The sequence below is a fragment of the Physeter macrocephalus genome, chromosome 19 (assembly GCF_002837175.3).
Source record: "Physeter macrocephalus isolate SW-GA chromosome 19, ASM283717v5, whole genome shotgun sequence".
In the NCBI taxonomy this organism is placed as follows: domain Eukaryota; kingdom Metazoa; phylum Chordata; class Mammalia; order Artiodactyla; family Physeteridae; genus Physeter; species Physeter macrocephalus.
In genome coordinates, this window is record NC_041232.1 from 44,563,958 (window position 1) to 44,579,400 (window position 15,443).

General features: G+C 41.1%; 1 protein-coding gene across 5 annotated transcripts in view; it reads right to left on the reverse strand.

Moving 5' to 3' along the window:
* B4GALT6 (beta-1,4-galactosyltransferase 6) overlaps window positions 1-15,443 on the reverse strand; it is a 68,055-nt gene that overhangs the window by 46,402 nt on the left and 6,210 nt on the right. The window contains exons 1-2 of one of the 5 annotated variants that reach the window (XM_007130544.4): window positions 11,256-11,674; window positions 1,133-1,249 (exon numbers count right to left, since the gene is read on the reverse strand). The exons of 2 other annotated variants lie outside the window; for them this stretch is intronic. In XM_007130544.4, coding sequence (XP_007130606.2) covers window positions 1,133-1,232 — 100 coding nt within the window. In that variant the 5' untranslated portion in view covers window positions 1,233-1,249; window positions 11,256-11,674. Of the gene's footprint in view, window positions 1-1,132; window positions 1,250-11,255; window positions 11,675-15,443 lie in introns of those variants that run through there. 2 more of the 5 variants (XM_007130542.4, XM_055080497.1) reach the window with 2 other exon arrangements.

Genomic DNA, 15,443 nt, shown 5'->3' on the forward strand with positions numbered 1-15,443 from the left:
CTGTGCCCCGCCACGGGAGAGGCCACAACAGTGAGAGGCCCGCGTACCGCAAAAAAAAAAAAAAAAAAAAAAAAAGGATGAAGAAAATTAAGTGAGTTTGATTGGCGGCATCATAATACAAATTAGGCAAATGACTAGGACAGATTTTGCAGAAGCATGTGTGACATTAAATTAAGAATCAATATGTCACAGTCTTGAATTTTTAGAAGGGTCTAAAAGTATTACCCATCTTAACACCCATTTTAAGAATATATACCTATGGGACTGGGAGATAGGGACTTCCATTAGGGAGGGTGTGGGGATATGTGTGTGTGATTTACAGTGGCACAATGAATGAAGAACTGTTGACATAAGTCTTTCATTTGAACTGTTTAAAATGAGAATACAGTGGATGCAGCAACTGATAATCAGCCCCTGAACCCTTTAAAATAACACCTAATTCTACTTCAGGAAGACAATGTGGAGACACTGCCAGAGAGGAACGCAAGCATCCTCCCACAACAGTTGAATCTATTTACATCATTAAATCATTAGTTTGGCCTATTACATAGGTTTTTAACCTCATTTGATTCTGATGGAGATTCTTCTTCCAGATTACATTTTAAAAAGACAAGAGCAGCTACTGATTTCCAATTTTATATGATTTCTCCCATTAGCCCCTAAAAAGGCCATACAATTATTAAGACTCTTCTATAACTAAAAACAAGTATTTTCTAGACATAGCTGGAAAACCATCTTAGAAACCAGAATGGGCATAAAGAAGATGGCAGTACGGCTAAGATGAATAAATTACTCTCTTTGTGGTTAATTTCTTTTCAACACAGTAGGCAAATTGAAAAAGTACAAGCTGTTTTTCATATTTTGTTTAAGTTATGTTTGCAAGAATTAACTTAAGTATCTTTATACAAAACCCTCATCACCTCGGTGATCATACCCTTATATATCCTAGCATACACGACAGTCCCAACTCAAGCAGTGAAAGACCCTCCCGGTGCACTTAGTAGGAGACCTTCATCTTTAACAGGAAGTTACTTGGAGGCAGAACCAGAGCTGAAGAGATTTGGTTTACTGATTTATGACTCTAAGGGTAAGAAGTGGAAGCAAAGCAAAATTAAACAGGAAGCAGTCTTACCTGTACCATTGAGTGTAGTGTTTTTATTTGTGTACAGCCTGATCATATGTCCTATTGTTTTTACATTCTCTCTCAACATTATTCCTCGAGCTTGTACCATAAAGAGATATGTATTGGCTATAAAAGAAAAAAAAAAGAGAGAATGTCATGACTCAATAAGCTTCTTTAAAATTTTAAAAAATAATATTCAGAATTGAGGAACTGCCCAACAGACCCAAACTGACTCAATTAGTACGTCCAAAGGGAAAACAGAAATATAAAATGACTATTTCCCATTATCAAAAACTTACAAATACAAACTCTTTTAAAAAAACAATAAAATGAAAAAATTGAAGTAGTAACATCCATCCATCAAACAGAATGAGACTAAATGAACAAACTGAAATATCGTAATTCCTTTATCCACAGATGATTTTCTACTATAAAATATACTTAGAAATTTCAAAGAGGCATTTTTTTATAAGTATTCAACCATATACTCCTAAAATTCACTTTCTCTAATTCTATATTAATTCCCTCAAACCAAAGACTCCACAAAGGTGAGGATTCCTTCTTGAATCATAAATATATCATAAATCAACATATCTAGTATGGGTATGGATCTTGCAAATTCTCAAGGCGTTGGTGGGGCATAGTGTAGAATGATCTAGAATCAGTATCACTTTTTGTAATTTCTCTTAAATACTTGAACTTTTACACTCCCTTTCAATCACAAATCTACCTACCAGGACTATAAAAGCAGATAAAATCAAAATCAATGTGGCATTTTCAAGCTGTTAATTTAATTCTCCAGAGTAAGTGCTTCAAAAATAATTTCTAATCTCCTCCTTTGGGAGAAACTGGTAATTTGACAAAGATTACAAAAATCCCTGACTTTTGAGATAGCAAGCCTCCTCAGACAGGCACAGAAGTCAAGTCAAAAGACCTTTTCCTTTTTGGTCCTGATTCTGCTACCATGGGCAGCTCCCTGGATCTCAGTTTCCTCACCTAAAACTGGCAGTACTGCACTAGGTTTCTCTAAAGCCCCTTCTACTCTGACTTCTCCAAGCATGAAGCTAAAAATCATAAACTCCATTCAGACAAGAGGAAGAAGCTCATTTTCATGGCAAAACCAAGAAACTGCAAGGCTTGGTTAATGGCTCTTTCAATTTTAAGATAAGCTGCTCCCAACACAGTAATGACACTCTCGAAAAATGAATGCCGAATGAAAAAATCAAAAATGCCGACTCATTTTCTGGGCCCAGTTCTGCTTCTTCGACATGGTACAGAGAGATGAGCAAAGCGTTTGCTACCTCCTTTCCCATTTTTTTGAAATTTGAACCTGCTCAAAGTACAAATGAACAGAAAATAGATAACGAGTAGAGAAGCACAGTGAATTAACCCTCTTTCTCTCACCTTCAAGCCATAAAACAGACAGAAACAGAAATCCAGGTTTCACATAAGCTTTACCTCAATCATTTTTAGGAGACTGTCCACATCCTCTCTAGAAAGCAGTCCTATAATTAGATTTAACTTGTTTAGGCTTGAATTTATTATACCAGGGTTACAAGCCCCACAAGTTTTTATTACATTTTTGCTTTCTCATGGACTTGAAAAGACAAATGAGACAAAGTGAAGAATGAAAACAAAGAGAACAGCCAACCAAAAATGTGGGAAAATGTTCAAGAAAAGCCAAAGTAACATTAGCAACTCTACCTAAACCGAGATCTCAAGTTCACCTGAAATGATGCAGGAAAAAAAAATGAAATAGATTATGAATGCCAACTGATTTACAATCTCTCGGATCATTTAATCCTAAAGTTATACATGAAATCTGTTATCAGTGGTGTAAATATCCTAAATATTTGTTATGCACCAAACTGAAAAAAAAAAAGACCTGTCATGGAGAAGCAGGACTGAGCCAAGGGTTATTAATTATTAAGCCAAGACCAGTACTGATTCCCAGACTTGGAAGAAACAGTACTGGCCTAAGCAAGGGTATACTAGGTGAGAACACATGTGCCTCACTGTCTTGTCCTGGAAACAGAACTTTAAAAAACTATATAGCTTTTACTTTTAATTAACACACCTACTCTTATAAAGAAAATGGTTTGAATCTTGAAACCAAGTCAAATTTAAGAAACAAGGAAAATATCCAGTATAGAAAAGGATAATCAAAGTCAAATTTTCCTATAAACTTTCAAAATATCAGGTAACAAAACTGTTAAGAAAATTTATTACTGATGGCACCTGTGACAAAGGTGAATCATTTACCAAAAGACTGCATTTACTATTCATTAGATGGATGGAGAAAAAATAAAGGAAAACGAGACACCAAGCTCTCCAAATGGAAATCTATTAGTTTATTTTAAATCATTCACAGCTAATTGAGTTACATTCCTTAGGTTAATAGTCCTCATGGGTTTAATCCCTAAAGATCAAAACCCATTAAGGAATGAAGCTGTGTTAAAACGGAGGCATTGTTAACAGGAGGAAGGCCATGTGTCAGTGTTGCAAGGCACAAGAAACCAGCACTGAATGGTCCAGACCGTCTGATTACCAAACACCATAAAAGTACAGTAACCCACACTCAAATAACTATACTTGCCTGCTAATTATCATTACTATAAAATATAGTATCTTATTGGCAAGCCAGGAAATCCTCGTCTAAAATTTCTATTCCAACTTACAAGAGACTACATTTCAAAAAACAAATAGGGAAATCTTTCCCATCCTTGCCCTTTGGTCTCAAGACAACTCAGAAACACACTAAAAACTACCACTGGTTAATTAAAATGATGCCATGTTCTCTAATTTAGTTCATTTGCTATTTGCCTCTGCATTGTTGAGACATAAATTTAACTTCTTTACCTAGTCTGTTTTCCAAGGGGAAAAAACTACAACTTAAGGGAAAAAAACTTCAAAAATCAACAGTTTACAACAGCTTCTAGGCATCCTACCCTGGGTTTGTGAGGGAAGATTTATGAACATGCCTCATTCTCAACTTAATAAAACTAAGGAGTACATTTGCCATAAAGCTGTGTCTCTCTACCTCTTTCCACACGCAGCTTTGCTCATTGAAAGCACGCTATGTATTCAAGCCAAGGAGACTGTGCAGGCTGCAGTGATCTGGAAAGGCTTCCTGAGTACTGAAGGACTCAAATACAACATCCCTCTGATCCCGGCATCCATGTTTCTAATCGTCACAATCTCCAGGTCCTTTAACAAAACCAGAAGTCAACTACAGAGCTGACTGTGAGGGAGACTGTGTTGGTTAGGCATTCTCACACGCAGCTATAAACGCAGTGCTGGAGCTAAGAAAGACAAGGTACAAATACAATTTGGGGAGACACTCACACAAAAGTAAAAGTAGGAACCATGGTGGTGAATTTCCACAGGAAAAATTATCTAGGAAGGAGATAAGAAGGTGAAGTTCAGACCACAAATAGGAGACACAAAGATAAAAGACCCTGAGATGAATTCATCTGAGCTTGAACATGGTGAAGAAGTCACTGGACAAAAGAAAAGGGAACGGTCAACCATGTCAAATGTCACCACAGAGGCTAACAAGAAAGACTAAAACACAATAGCTTAGAAAATAAAAAAAACTAATAACTAGTGCATACTCTACTGGGCATCCTTAGAAGTTCTTTACATAAACTAATCTATTTAACCCTTACAAGCAACCCTATAAGGGAGGTACTAATATTCCCATTTTACAGATAAGGAAATTGAAGCATGGAGTTAAGGGACTTGCTCAAGGTCACACAGTTACTGGCAAGTAGTGGAGCTAGAATTCACCCCCTGCAGTCAGCTCCAGCAACCCAGCTCTTTACCACCATCCCAGTTAGCCTTTAAAAAAGCTATCAGAGGGCTTCCCTGGTGGCGCAGTCGTTGATAATCCGCCTGCCGATGCAGGGGACACGGGGTCGTGCCCCGGTCCGGGAGGATCCCACATGCCGCGGAGCGGCTGGGCCCGTGAGCCATGGCCGCTGGGCCTGCGCGTCCGGAGCCTGTGCTCCGCAATGGGAGGGGCCACGGCGGTGAGAGGCCCGCATACCACACACACACACACACACACACACACACAGAAAGCTATCAGATCATGGTCAACCTTCAAGAGAGCAGTTTCACCCAAATAATGGAAACAAAAGGAAACTAGTAAGGAGTTGAGTGGATAAAGTGGAAGCAGTCCAGTTTTAGAACAGGTAAGTGAGAGCAAGGTCAAGGGAAGTTTTCTTGTAACAGGAGGGACCTGAGCATGACTGTGGCCTGAGTGGAAGGAGGAAAGATGAAATTTAAAGCGAAGGCACTAAGAGAAGTAAGAGGAAGGAGGGAGAAGAACATTTCCATCAATAGGACAGTATAAGCAGAGGCTCTGAGGTGCACAGCTGCAAAGGATATACAGGGATAAGCGATCCAACTTGAATAGCGTTGGCAGCAATGGAAAATAAGTTGTAAAGGTCCAAATGGACGAATGGGGTGAAAAAACAGAAAGGAGAAGAGGGGACTAGAGCTCCCTGTGCGGATGAGAAGTAACATTAATGAAGGTGAGAAAGTGCCAGATGTGGAAGGTTAGAAAGACCGGGGCCGGGAGAGAGAGCACACCACAGACATGAGGACACCAGGCATGGCCAAGCAAGGAAAGACGGAAGACAAGGAGCAGATTTCCTGATGGTCCCACAGGACGTCAGTGGGGGCAAAGTGGAGCAGGAACGATCTGAACTGAGCATAACTGCCGAAACCATCCCAGGGGGGCAGAATGTTGGAGAGCGCAGATTTCTAAAGGGAAGGGAAATGAATTAACATTGATGAACTACATTCGTCAGGCACCGAGCTAGATGCCATAAATAAATATACTTAAACACACATATAATTACATTTCATTTAATTCTTATGTAGCAGGTTGAATGGAGGCCCCCAAAAGATGTGTGCACATCCTAATTCCCAGAACCTGTCAATGTTATCTTATTTGGAAAAGGAGTCTTTGCAGAGGTAAATAAGTTAAGGATCTCGAGATGAGGAGATCACCCTGGATTATCTGGGTTGGCCCTAAATCCAACAGCAAGTGCACATACAAGAGTAAGGCAGAGGGAGGTTTTACACACACAGACACACACACACACACCCACACACACACACACACACGAGAAAGCAATGTGAGGATGGAGGCAGAGACTGGAGTGATCTGGCCACCAGCCAAGGAAGCCAAGGAATGCCAACAGGCACCCAAAGCTGGAGACAAGGAAGGATTCTCCCCTACAGCCTCCAGAGGATGCACAGCCCTGCCCACTCCTTGATTTCCAATTTCCGGTCAACTGAACTGTGAGGTGATAAATTTCTGCTTTAAGCCACTCAGAGTGTGGTAATATGTACGGCAGCCCTAGGAAACGAATACACCACCCCAGGATACAAGTACAACTTTCCCCATTATGAGATCAGAAAACAAACTCAGAAGTTACACAGCTGGAATTTTTAAAAATCAAGATTCAAGCACTGGTCTGAATGACCCTGAGGGGCAGCTATCTGGACGAAGCAATGGCTGAAATCTCCTCCTAGAGGAGAGAGAGGGGCTAAGAAAAAGAAAAATCTTCAGTGTAAAAAGTTATGAGGGAAGTGACAATAGGAGGTTTAAACAGATTTCAACTAATGCAAGGAGGAAGTCAGAAGGGGTACTTCAAAGTCACAGGAGAGAAAACCGTTTCCCATATAATCTACAAAACATGTAAGGAAATAAACAATATGGAAAAAGGCAAAACACTGCATATAGACATCCCTTGACAGTAACCATAGATATCTGAATCAGGTAGTCTCTGAATTTCTAAGAACTCACAATAATCTATTTCACATGCTTGTAAGTTTTCTTCTTTCCACATCTAGCCCCTTGTGCAACAAGTTTCCAGACATTACTCATGCAAGTTTGTAAAAGCTAAATATATTATCTCTAATAATAATGCTGTAAACCCCAGGATGAGGCCACACAACATGTGAAATATAGTTCATACTTTGCCTAGGACCAAAGTATTGCTTGAGTTAAAAACAAAAAATAACAGACTTCTAGGCTGTGCCAGGCTGTAAAACAAATGATTCCCTTTATGTCAAAGCACTATTTAAACAGAGTATCTTACCATGGTGATAATAATTCAAAGTCAGGTATGGGCTCAAGAAAATCTGCAGAGCAAATAATTACTAGCCTATAATATCCACCTCCCTATCTTTCCAGTAAGTCACAGGCTGACTAATAAATAGAATGAAAGAACTCTGTGGTCAGAATCCCATTTTATCAAGCAATAATGAATACAATGATCACATACAGTACAGATCTATTTCAGATCTTAGCCAACAGCTCAAGCTTTGCTGATGTAGACACCAAAAATTAACAAAAAATTCTTTCCAACAGGTACTTTTACCACTTCCACTCTGCAGTTCAACAGTTTTAAGTTATTTGAGGGTATTACTTGTGTTTGAATACTGATCAAAGTTAAATATTTTTGAATAAAATTTGACTTTTCCAACAGTCTTATTAAAGATGTTCAGGGTAGAAACGTGTTTATTCAATAAATATTTGTTGAATAACTACCAACTGCCAAGCAGTACCAGAAACTAAGAAGCCATGGGGGTTCCTCTGTAAAAACCAAAATCCTGAAAAAGAATAAACTGCCTAAAACATCGGAATTACTTCTACAACAACCAGATCATCAGTTCAGCCTAGTTTAAACTCAGCTGAAAATTCAAAAACTAGACTCTGAACACATGATCTAACACACGATAGCTCTCAGTACTGTCATTTGTTAATTCACTGTTATTCACTTAAACACATAGCCTCTTTAAAGCATGACAGGAGCCTGAAGAGTTGAGCTATAAACCACATTAGAGCAAAGTAGAATCAGGAGGAAATGAGGGAATCAAGGAAGGAAAAATGCAGACAATTACATATTTAATCTAATCAGTAAGGAAACTTACCTAATGAAATTACAGACTAAAAGATGAAACCATAAATAAACACATCCAGGAAACATTATAAATCTGCTGAAAATGAATGATTTCAGAATACATTTAAAGTGAATGCGAAATGAACCTCTACCCACTTAAGAATGCTATCTTGAGAAAAAATAAAAGGGAGACCTATTTGAACTATGTTTTACAACCACCCCAATTTCCCTGTGTTTTCACAATTAAAATACCTTTCATAATTTCAACTTACTTAATCATGAAAGTAAGTATTACAGGCAGGAGAAAGGGGACACAGCATGGGAAATGAATTTCAAAGATTTCCAAAGCTAGAGCATATTTTCAAATCAAAAAACAAGGCATCTTCTCATTCTCTACCATTGGTCTCTTTTTAAATATTTATTTTTATTTATTTATTTTATTTTATTTTTTGGCTGCACCGGGTCTTAGCTGCAGCACGCGGGATCTTTTAGTCACTGCATGCAGACTTCTTAGTTGTGGCATTCAGGATCTAGCTCCTCGAACCCAGGCCCCCTGCGTTGGGCGTGCACAGTCTTACCCACTGGACTGCCAGGGAAGTCCCTACCACTGGTCTCTTGATTCAAATGAAGATAAAGTCCAAGTTCTTTTCCTCCAAGTCAAACTGAAAATTGCACTATAATTAGAAGTCATAATATCTGAGCGATTAACTTAATTACCAAGAAGGCAATATATATAACATGATTTCAGTAAAGAATTATTAACACTAGCAAGCTCCAAATATTTAAAAAGAAAGAAAGAGATAATATTTCAATTAAGATATCATGGTATAGTAACAAACTTCATAGAGCTGCTTAGCTATGAAAATATTATAGACTTTTATAAGTCTTTTGCTTTGAAATTACTTCCAATGGCTAACATGTAAGGCCGCAAGCTTTAATAACTTTTACTGACCTTGTTAAGTGAATTACAGTGTATCTTTCTAATAATTAAAAATACTAAATAACAAATTTAGGATCAACCTATATAACTCAATCACATAGTCAGTGCAGACTCATAAAGAAACATATGATCCTGGTTGTCTTAAACAACCTGTCTGTCCATTCTGCCCATTTCCATTCTGGAGGAAAAAAATTCTTCACCGTGATAGCCATTTCTGTCTCCAGTAAAACATGCTGCTATAAACAAATTAATCCGTTTTTTAACAGGTAAGATTAGTTCTATGAAAGATCAAATGATATGAGATAACCGGTCTAAAAAGTAAAACTATTTAGCGTTAAATTATTTCCCAACCATTTGGGGTGTTTGTCAGAAATAAGTTCCCAGGGGCTTCCCTGGTGGCGCTGTGGTTGAGAATTCGCCTGCCAATGCAGGGCACACGGCTTCCAGCCCTGGTCCAGGAAGATCCCACATGCTGCGGAGCAACTAAGCCCGTGCACCACAACTACTGAGCCCACGTGCCACAACTACTGAAGCCCATGTGCCTAGAGCCCGTGCTCCGCAACAAGAGAAGCCACTGCAACGAGAAGCCCGTGCACCGCAAGGAAAAGTAGCCCCCGCTCACTGCAACTAGAGAAAGCCCGCGTGCAGCAATGAAGACCCAATGCAGCCAAAACTAAAATAAATAAATAAATTTAAAAAGAAAAGAAAGAAAAGAAATAAGTTCCCAGGGTCCAGAATTACCTGAAGTGTTAATTTTAAATCAACCAGGATCGCAATCAGAATCTCTGGTGATAAGACCTGGGCTGCCTTAGGTAAGGCTTAAGCACCTTCATGTTTGAAAATTGAAAAACCATTCTCTAAACATCATTAACATTTGTAACAAGCAAAAAAGTAGAAGCTTCCTTTCGTAATTAGTTTAACTTATACCAAATACATCCTCTTTTATACAGCTTTCTAATTTATGAACAATTCATTCAGACAACGAAGAATCTATGTTTCATCCCTAACGAACATACAACACAAAGACCTCACAGAGCCAAAGACTTTTACTAACTCGAGAAAGTTAATCATGAAAACAAAGATGCAAACAGGAAGTCATACTTATTACGCCTCTGGAGAAAAAAGGTTAATTACAAATTTGAGATTTAAAATCACTAAGTTATGTTTTCCTAAACATTTTGCCGTGCCACATAGCCAAAAATAAAACTGACAAACATCCTTTAAGCTATCTTTCCTATTTTAACTGAGGAGGGTTTTTGCTGTGGTTTAAACTGAACTCTTGTCAAGTTCTGCTATGACGGAAAACAAGTATGCCCATGAAACAGAACAAATTAAGTCGACCCAGTATAGGATATGCATGCTAGAGAGAAATAAAATTGGGGTGCTACCTGAAACTCTCCAGTGAGCCCAAGACATGAGTAAAAATACCTAGTAATAACTAGAGTAAGCAATTTTCCATGGCATTGTAGGTATCCTCAGAAAACCTTTTAACCTTCAATGGACCCAATCTTCAACTCGAATCACAATATTACTCATATATTATTCTCTTTGTTATTATCCTGACAAAAGGAAGAAGTGGAAAGAAAAGACTTTATAAATATTCAATCACTGGCGCCTCTGGGAATCAAAAAAAGAAAAAGAAAGAGATTCAGACGGAAAAAGAGAAAAAAGAGAAGACAAGGGAGAAAGAGCTGGGGGCAGGCTGCTCTGATTAAACTGGTAAAAAAAAAAAAAAGTGCAGTCCAAGCAGTGGTGACAAGACCTAGCATGGTCTAAGGCAGCCAGGAAAATGGACCGGAAGGAGATAACTGTAAACACACAAAGCCGGAGGGGCTCTCCATTCGCCAGAACTCCCAAATAGGACCTAGGAAATCCAAGTTCTAGAAAAATCTCTCCACAACGCACCTCCTTCTCACCACCTCCACATTTTCACTCAGGTTAAGACAAACATGAGGGGCAGGCTTGAAAGGGAAAAGGAGTCACAAAGGCAGGTGGGTAGAAGTGGGCACAGGTGGAAGAGCGAGAGGGCTGCAGAGATGAACACAGCACCGAGGAAACGAGTGCAAGGGGCTGAGAAGCCTGTCCAGTCCCCCAGGCAAAGCACTTTCTCTCCAGCCTTAACCTGTGGTCATCTACTCTCGGCTGGAGAACAGGTAATGAAAGGAACACTTAGCAGGCCGCTTATTTCGTTGTTTACAGCTCAGTTAGAATGGTCTGGTTTGGCTTCTTTAGAGTGGAAAACCTGCCCTGTAATCATGCTCACTGCTCTCACACTATCCAGAAGAGTCTCCTCTCTTCTCTGTGGGGTATTCCTTAAAGCTGAAGAAGACAGAGGTCATATGTCCCCCAAATCTTCAATGTTCCAGGGCAACTCAGGCACAGAAATCCCAAGGGGCACAGTTCAGCTTTTCCAAAAATCATCCATTTCAGTTCTTCCAACAACAATGCGTGAGACTCTGGGCAAGTGGTGATCTTTAGGAGCCTTTCCTTCTCTTCCTTTACAACAAGGCCATTCTCCTAGCATGGGGCAGGGGGTGTGGAGCTCCAACAGCAGACCTCTGGGATCTTGCTCCTGGGGCTTCTCTGCACACAGCTCTGGCTCCAGAGCCAAGGCCTCTGTGTCCAAAGTTTCCATGGCCTGCGGCCCTCAGACAGAGGGGCTCTGGTGGCGAGAGGCTTAGCCACAGCTGCAACCACCCGAGCCTAATGCCATGCGCACAAGCATATGTGTCCTGAGAAGCTTCGCAGTACATCCTGTGATAAACAGGCTGGTCACAAGATGGGTAAGGAAATTACTCACCCTCTATACATGTAACACTGCCCCGAGAGGAAAATGCATTCTGTTCCCAACAAAATTCCAAATAGTATTTGGAATACCTACCAATACAGAGATGACAAACCTAGATTAGGCATTTGTCTTTTTAAGGTTATCCACAGACACGGCTATTTTTACCTTTAATAAACATTAAAAAGTAGTAATGATAAACACTGCTGCAGAATAAATGCGTCACTACCTCATTCTGCCACGTTGTTTAATAGACGTCAAATTTACTTATAAAACAGTAATATGGAGAATGGTATTTAGCATTGTCAGATTTCAATGATTCAATATCCCCTTCAAAAATACCTAATTTCCCACAAGGTCATAGGATTTAGATTCACTCATGCTGAAACAATACAGCTGAGTTAACATATACGCTCAAGAATGGCAACCAGAGAATAAAATAATAAAAATAAAAGAACGGCAACCTGACGGCAGTAAGCAGTCTCTGAGAAGGCTCCCCTGCCCCTTGAGTGTGCACTGGACCTAGAGACTCTTTTCTGACAAAGAAAATATGGCGAAAGCAATGGGGCTGGGAGCTGCCCAATGGAGAGGTGCCAGGGCAAGGAACTGAGTGAGGCCTCCAGCCAATAACCTGCGACGAAGTAAAGTCTTCAGTCCAACAACCCTCAGGGAACAGAATCCTGCCCAGATGCAAGTGGGTGAACTTGGAAGCGGATCCTCCCCCAGTGGAGCCTCCAACCACAGCCCTGACCTACACTCTGTAGCCAAGTAAGAGACCTTGAACCAGAGGCATCCAGCCAAACCGTGTCCAAATTCCTGGCCACAGAAACTATGAGATAATACATGTTTGTTGGTTTAAGCCCCTAAATTTGGAGGTAATTTGTTACAAAGTAATAGATAACTAATATACTGACCAATTCTGGCATTTTCTCCACTGTTCCTCACCCCCTGCCGGCCCCACCGTATTCTTCCAAGGTGTCTAACATCCAACACTAGAATGGTATTCATGAGTGGGCAGGGAAGAGAACGAACTGGAGCTGCCATACCAAAAGAAGTGATTTAATCGGAAACAGTCGCTCAACAACTCTTCACTAAGCCTCTAGTACGTGCCAAGGTAGAAACCAAATCTCTTAACCTAGTCTAGGAAACAGTTCATACTAACATTTGTTCACATAAACAGAGCCGCTCACTCTAAGAGCTCAGTCACCCACCTTATTAGATATGCATGTCCTCAACCTCCCTCTCCATATGCATCTAATTTTTGCTATCATGAACGTCTTTATCTCCTCTCCCATCTCCAAAATTAATCTACCCATATACTTGATCCCACTCCCTCTACCTGGTCTCCCTGATTCCAGAATTGCTGACTTTAATCCATCCACACCAGTACAGCCTAAGTACTTCTAAAATGCAAACCTGATCATGTCACTCTCCTACTTAATTTTTTTTTTTTTTTTTTTTTTTGGTAAGCGGGCCTCTCACTGCTGCGGCCTCTCCTGTTGCGGAGCACAGGCTCCGGACGCGCAGGCTCAGCGGCCATGGCTCACGGGCCCAGCCGCTCCGCGGCATGTGGGATCTTCCCAGACCGGGGCACGAACCCGCGTCCCCTGCATCGGCAGGCGGACTCTCAACCACTGCGCCACCAGGGAAGCCCTCTCCTACTTAAAATTTAAGCTCAGTGGTCTGACAGTGTCCTCAGGCTGAAGTCCAAGTTCTCAAACCCAGCTTACAAGGTTCTCTATGACTGGACCCGTATTTCTCTCTCTGGCTTCGGCCCACGCGCCTCTCTGATTTCTATGCTTTAGCCCCCTACCCTTTTTCTTTTTCTTTAAACTTTCCATTTCTCTCTCATCTCTTAGCCTTCAAATATCCCATTCCTACCTGAAGTACTTTTCCCCAGGCCCACCCTTTAATCACCTAACTTAAGCTTCTGGCCTCAGCTTAACCTCCCTCTTCTCCCTGACGCCTAGTCTAGTGCCCCCATCCACCCATCCGGCGCCCCATAGCAAACTGCACTCCACACTCTTTTCCAGAATAGTTGCTCTGCAACTATGCAAATTTCCCACTGGCCATGAGCTCTATGAAGGCAGGGACCATGTGGGTCCTGCTCAGTGCAGAACCACAGACAAACATGTATGAATAAGTAAATGAAGTAAGTCTTCCTAGATCATACGTTGTAATTTGTCCTCTTCCTCAAATCTTCAAACCGTGTCCTCACTCCCTAAGCATCCACATAAGCTCAGGTCTTCCCATCTTATAAGGCTCCTTTGATCCACTTTCATCTGGCCTCTGATTTACAATCCAACCCAAGGCAATCCAATCCAAGGCTAGGCAATCTGGCTGGTGCCCTATGACACCACAAAAACAGCTCTTGTAGTGGCTGTCACAGAGCTCCTACTTACCAAATCCATGATTCTCCTTCCAGACTTTACCCCACTGAACTATATATCCCACTGCAATGCTTGTTTTGCTGATCGTCATTTTTATTTACTTATTTTTGCGAAGGTCTCTCTTCACTTTCATGATCTCTCTCTTCCTTCATTTTCCTATTCCTATTTCTCCACTTGCCCTAGGCTGATGGATTTCATCTGTGGCTACCTTGTCTTCAGCCTCCACCAGCTCTCCTTGGGTAGCCATCTAAACTTTCCACAGTGTCAATCACACTGCTTCCCATTTAGGGCTGGGGAGTGAAAAAGGTAACAGAGCCTCATGGGAAACCCTTCAAACTGCACTTGGGCTTCCTTCATATTCCAATTTAACCCCTATCATTCCACATTTAAGAGTAACTAACTTAGTGAGTCACTTCTGCTTGCACAAGTTAGTTTTATTAACTCAGGTGTGTCAGGGGAAAAATAGATATGTATCATTCACCTATATGCCGAAGACACCCAAATCTCTCTCCAGTTAGACATTTCTCCTGGGCTCTAAGCCCTTATGTCCATCTGCCTATCTACTGACAAGTTCTTCCTGGCTATCCTGTAAGCATCCCAACTCTATATCTCTAAAACCAAAATCTCCCCCTCAAGGCACTTGCCTTTCTATAGTCCCTAAGACCCACAACCTGGTTGTCTAAGCCAGAATACAAGCATTCTCTTCAAGCTTCTCCCTTTCCTTCAATCCCACTATTCACATCCTCTCCACTCTGTCCTGATCCAACTACAACCTTGATCAGGTTCGAATCTTCTATCACCTGACCTACTGAAAAAACTTCCCACCAGGTCTCCCAGCCACTGGCTCTGCCCTCTGTAACCCACACTCCATGCAGAAGAACTGCTCTAAAACAAAGGATTCCAGCATCCCCCTTTTCAGAACTTCTGATGTTTCCTGCTACTTACAAGACAAAAATATTAGCATGGGAAGCCTGACCAGTAAGAGAGGCCCAGAAAAAAAGAAATACCCGAAACGGTGGCCCAAACCAAAAGAACCCCCCAAAAGAGCCATGGTGACCAGAAAACTTGGTGAGGAAAGAAACCAGAAGGACCTTTGAAACACAGAGCAAACTGTAACAGCTCAGAAGAACACAACCAGACAGACTCACCCAGCCAGGAGGCTAAAGGGCTGTGGTAAGAAAGCTGCAGGCAGGGGCTTCCCTGGTGGCGCAGCGGCTGGGGGTCCACCTGCCGATGCAGGGGACACAGGTTCGTGCCCTGGTCCGGGAAGATCCCACATGCCGCG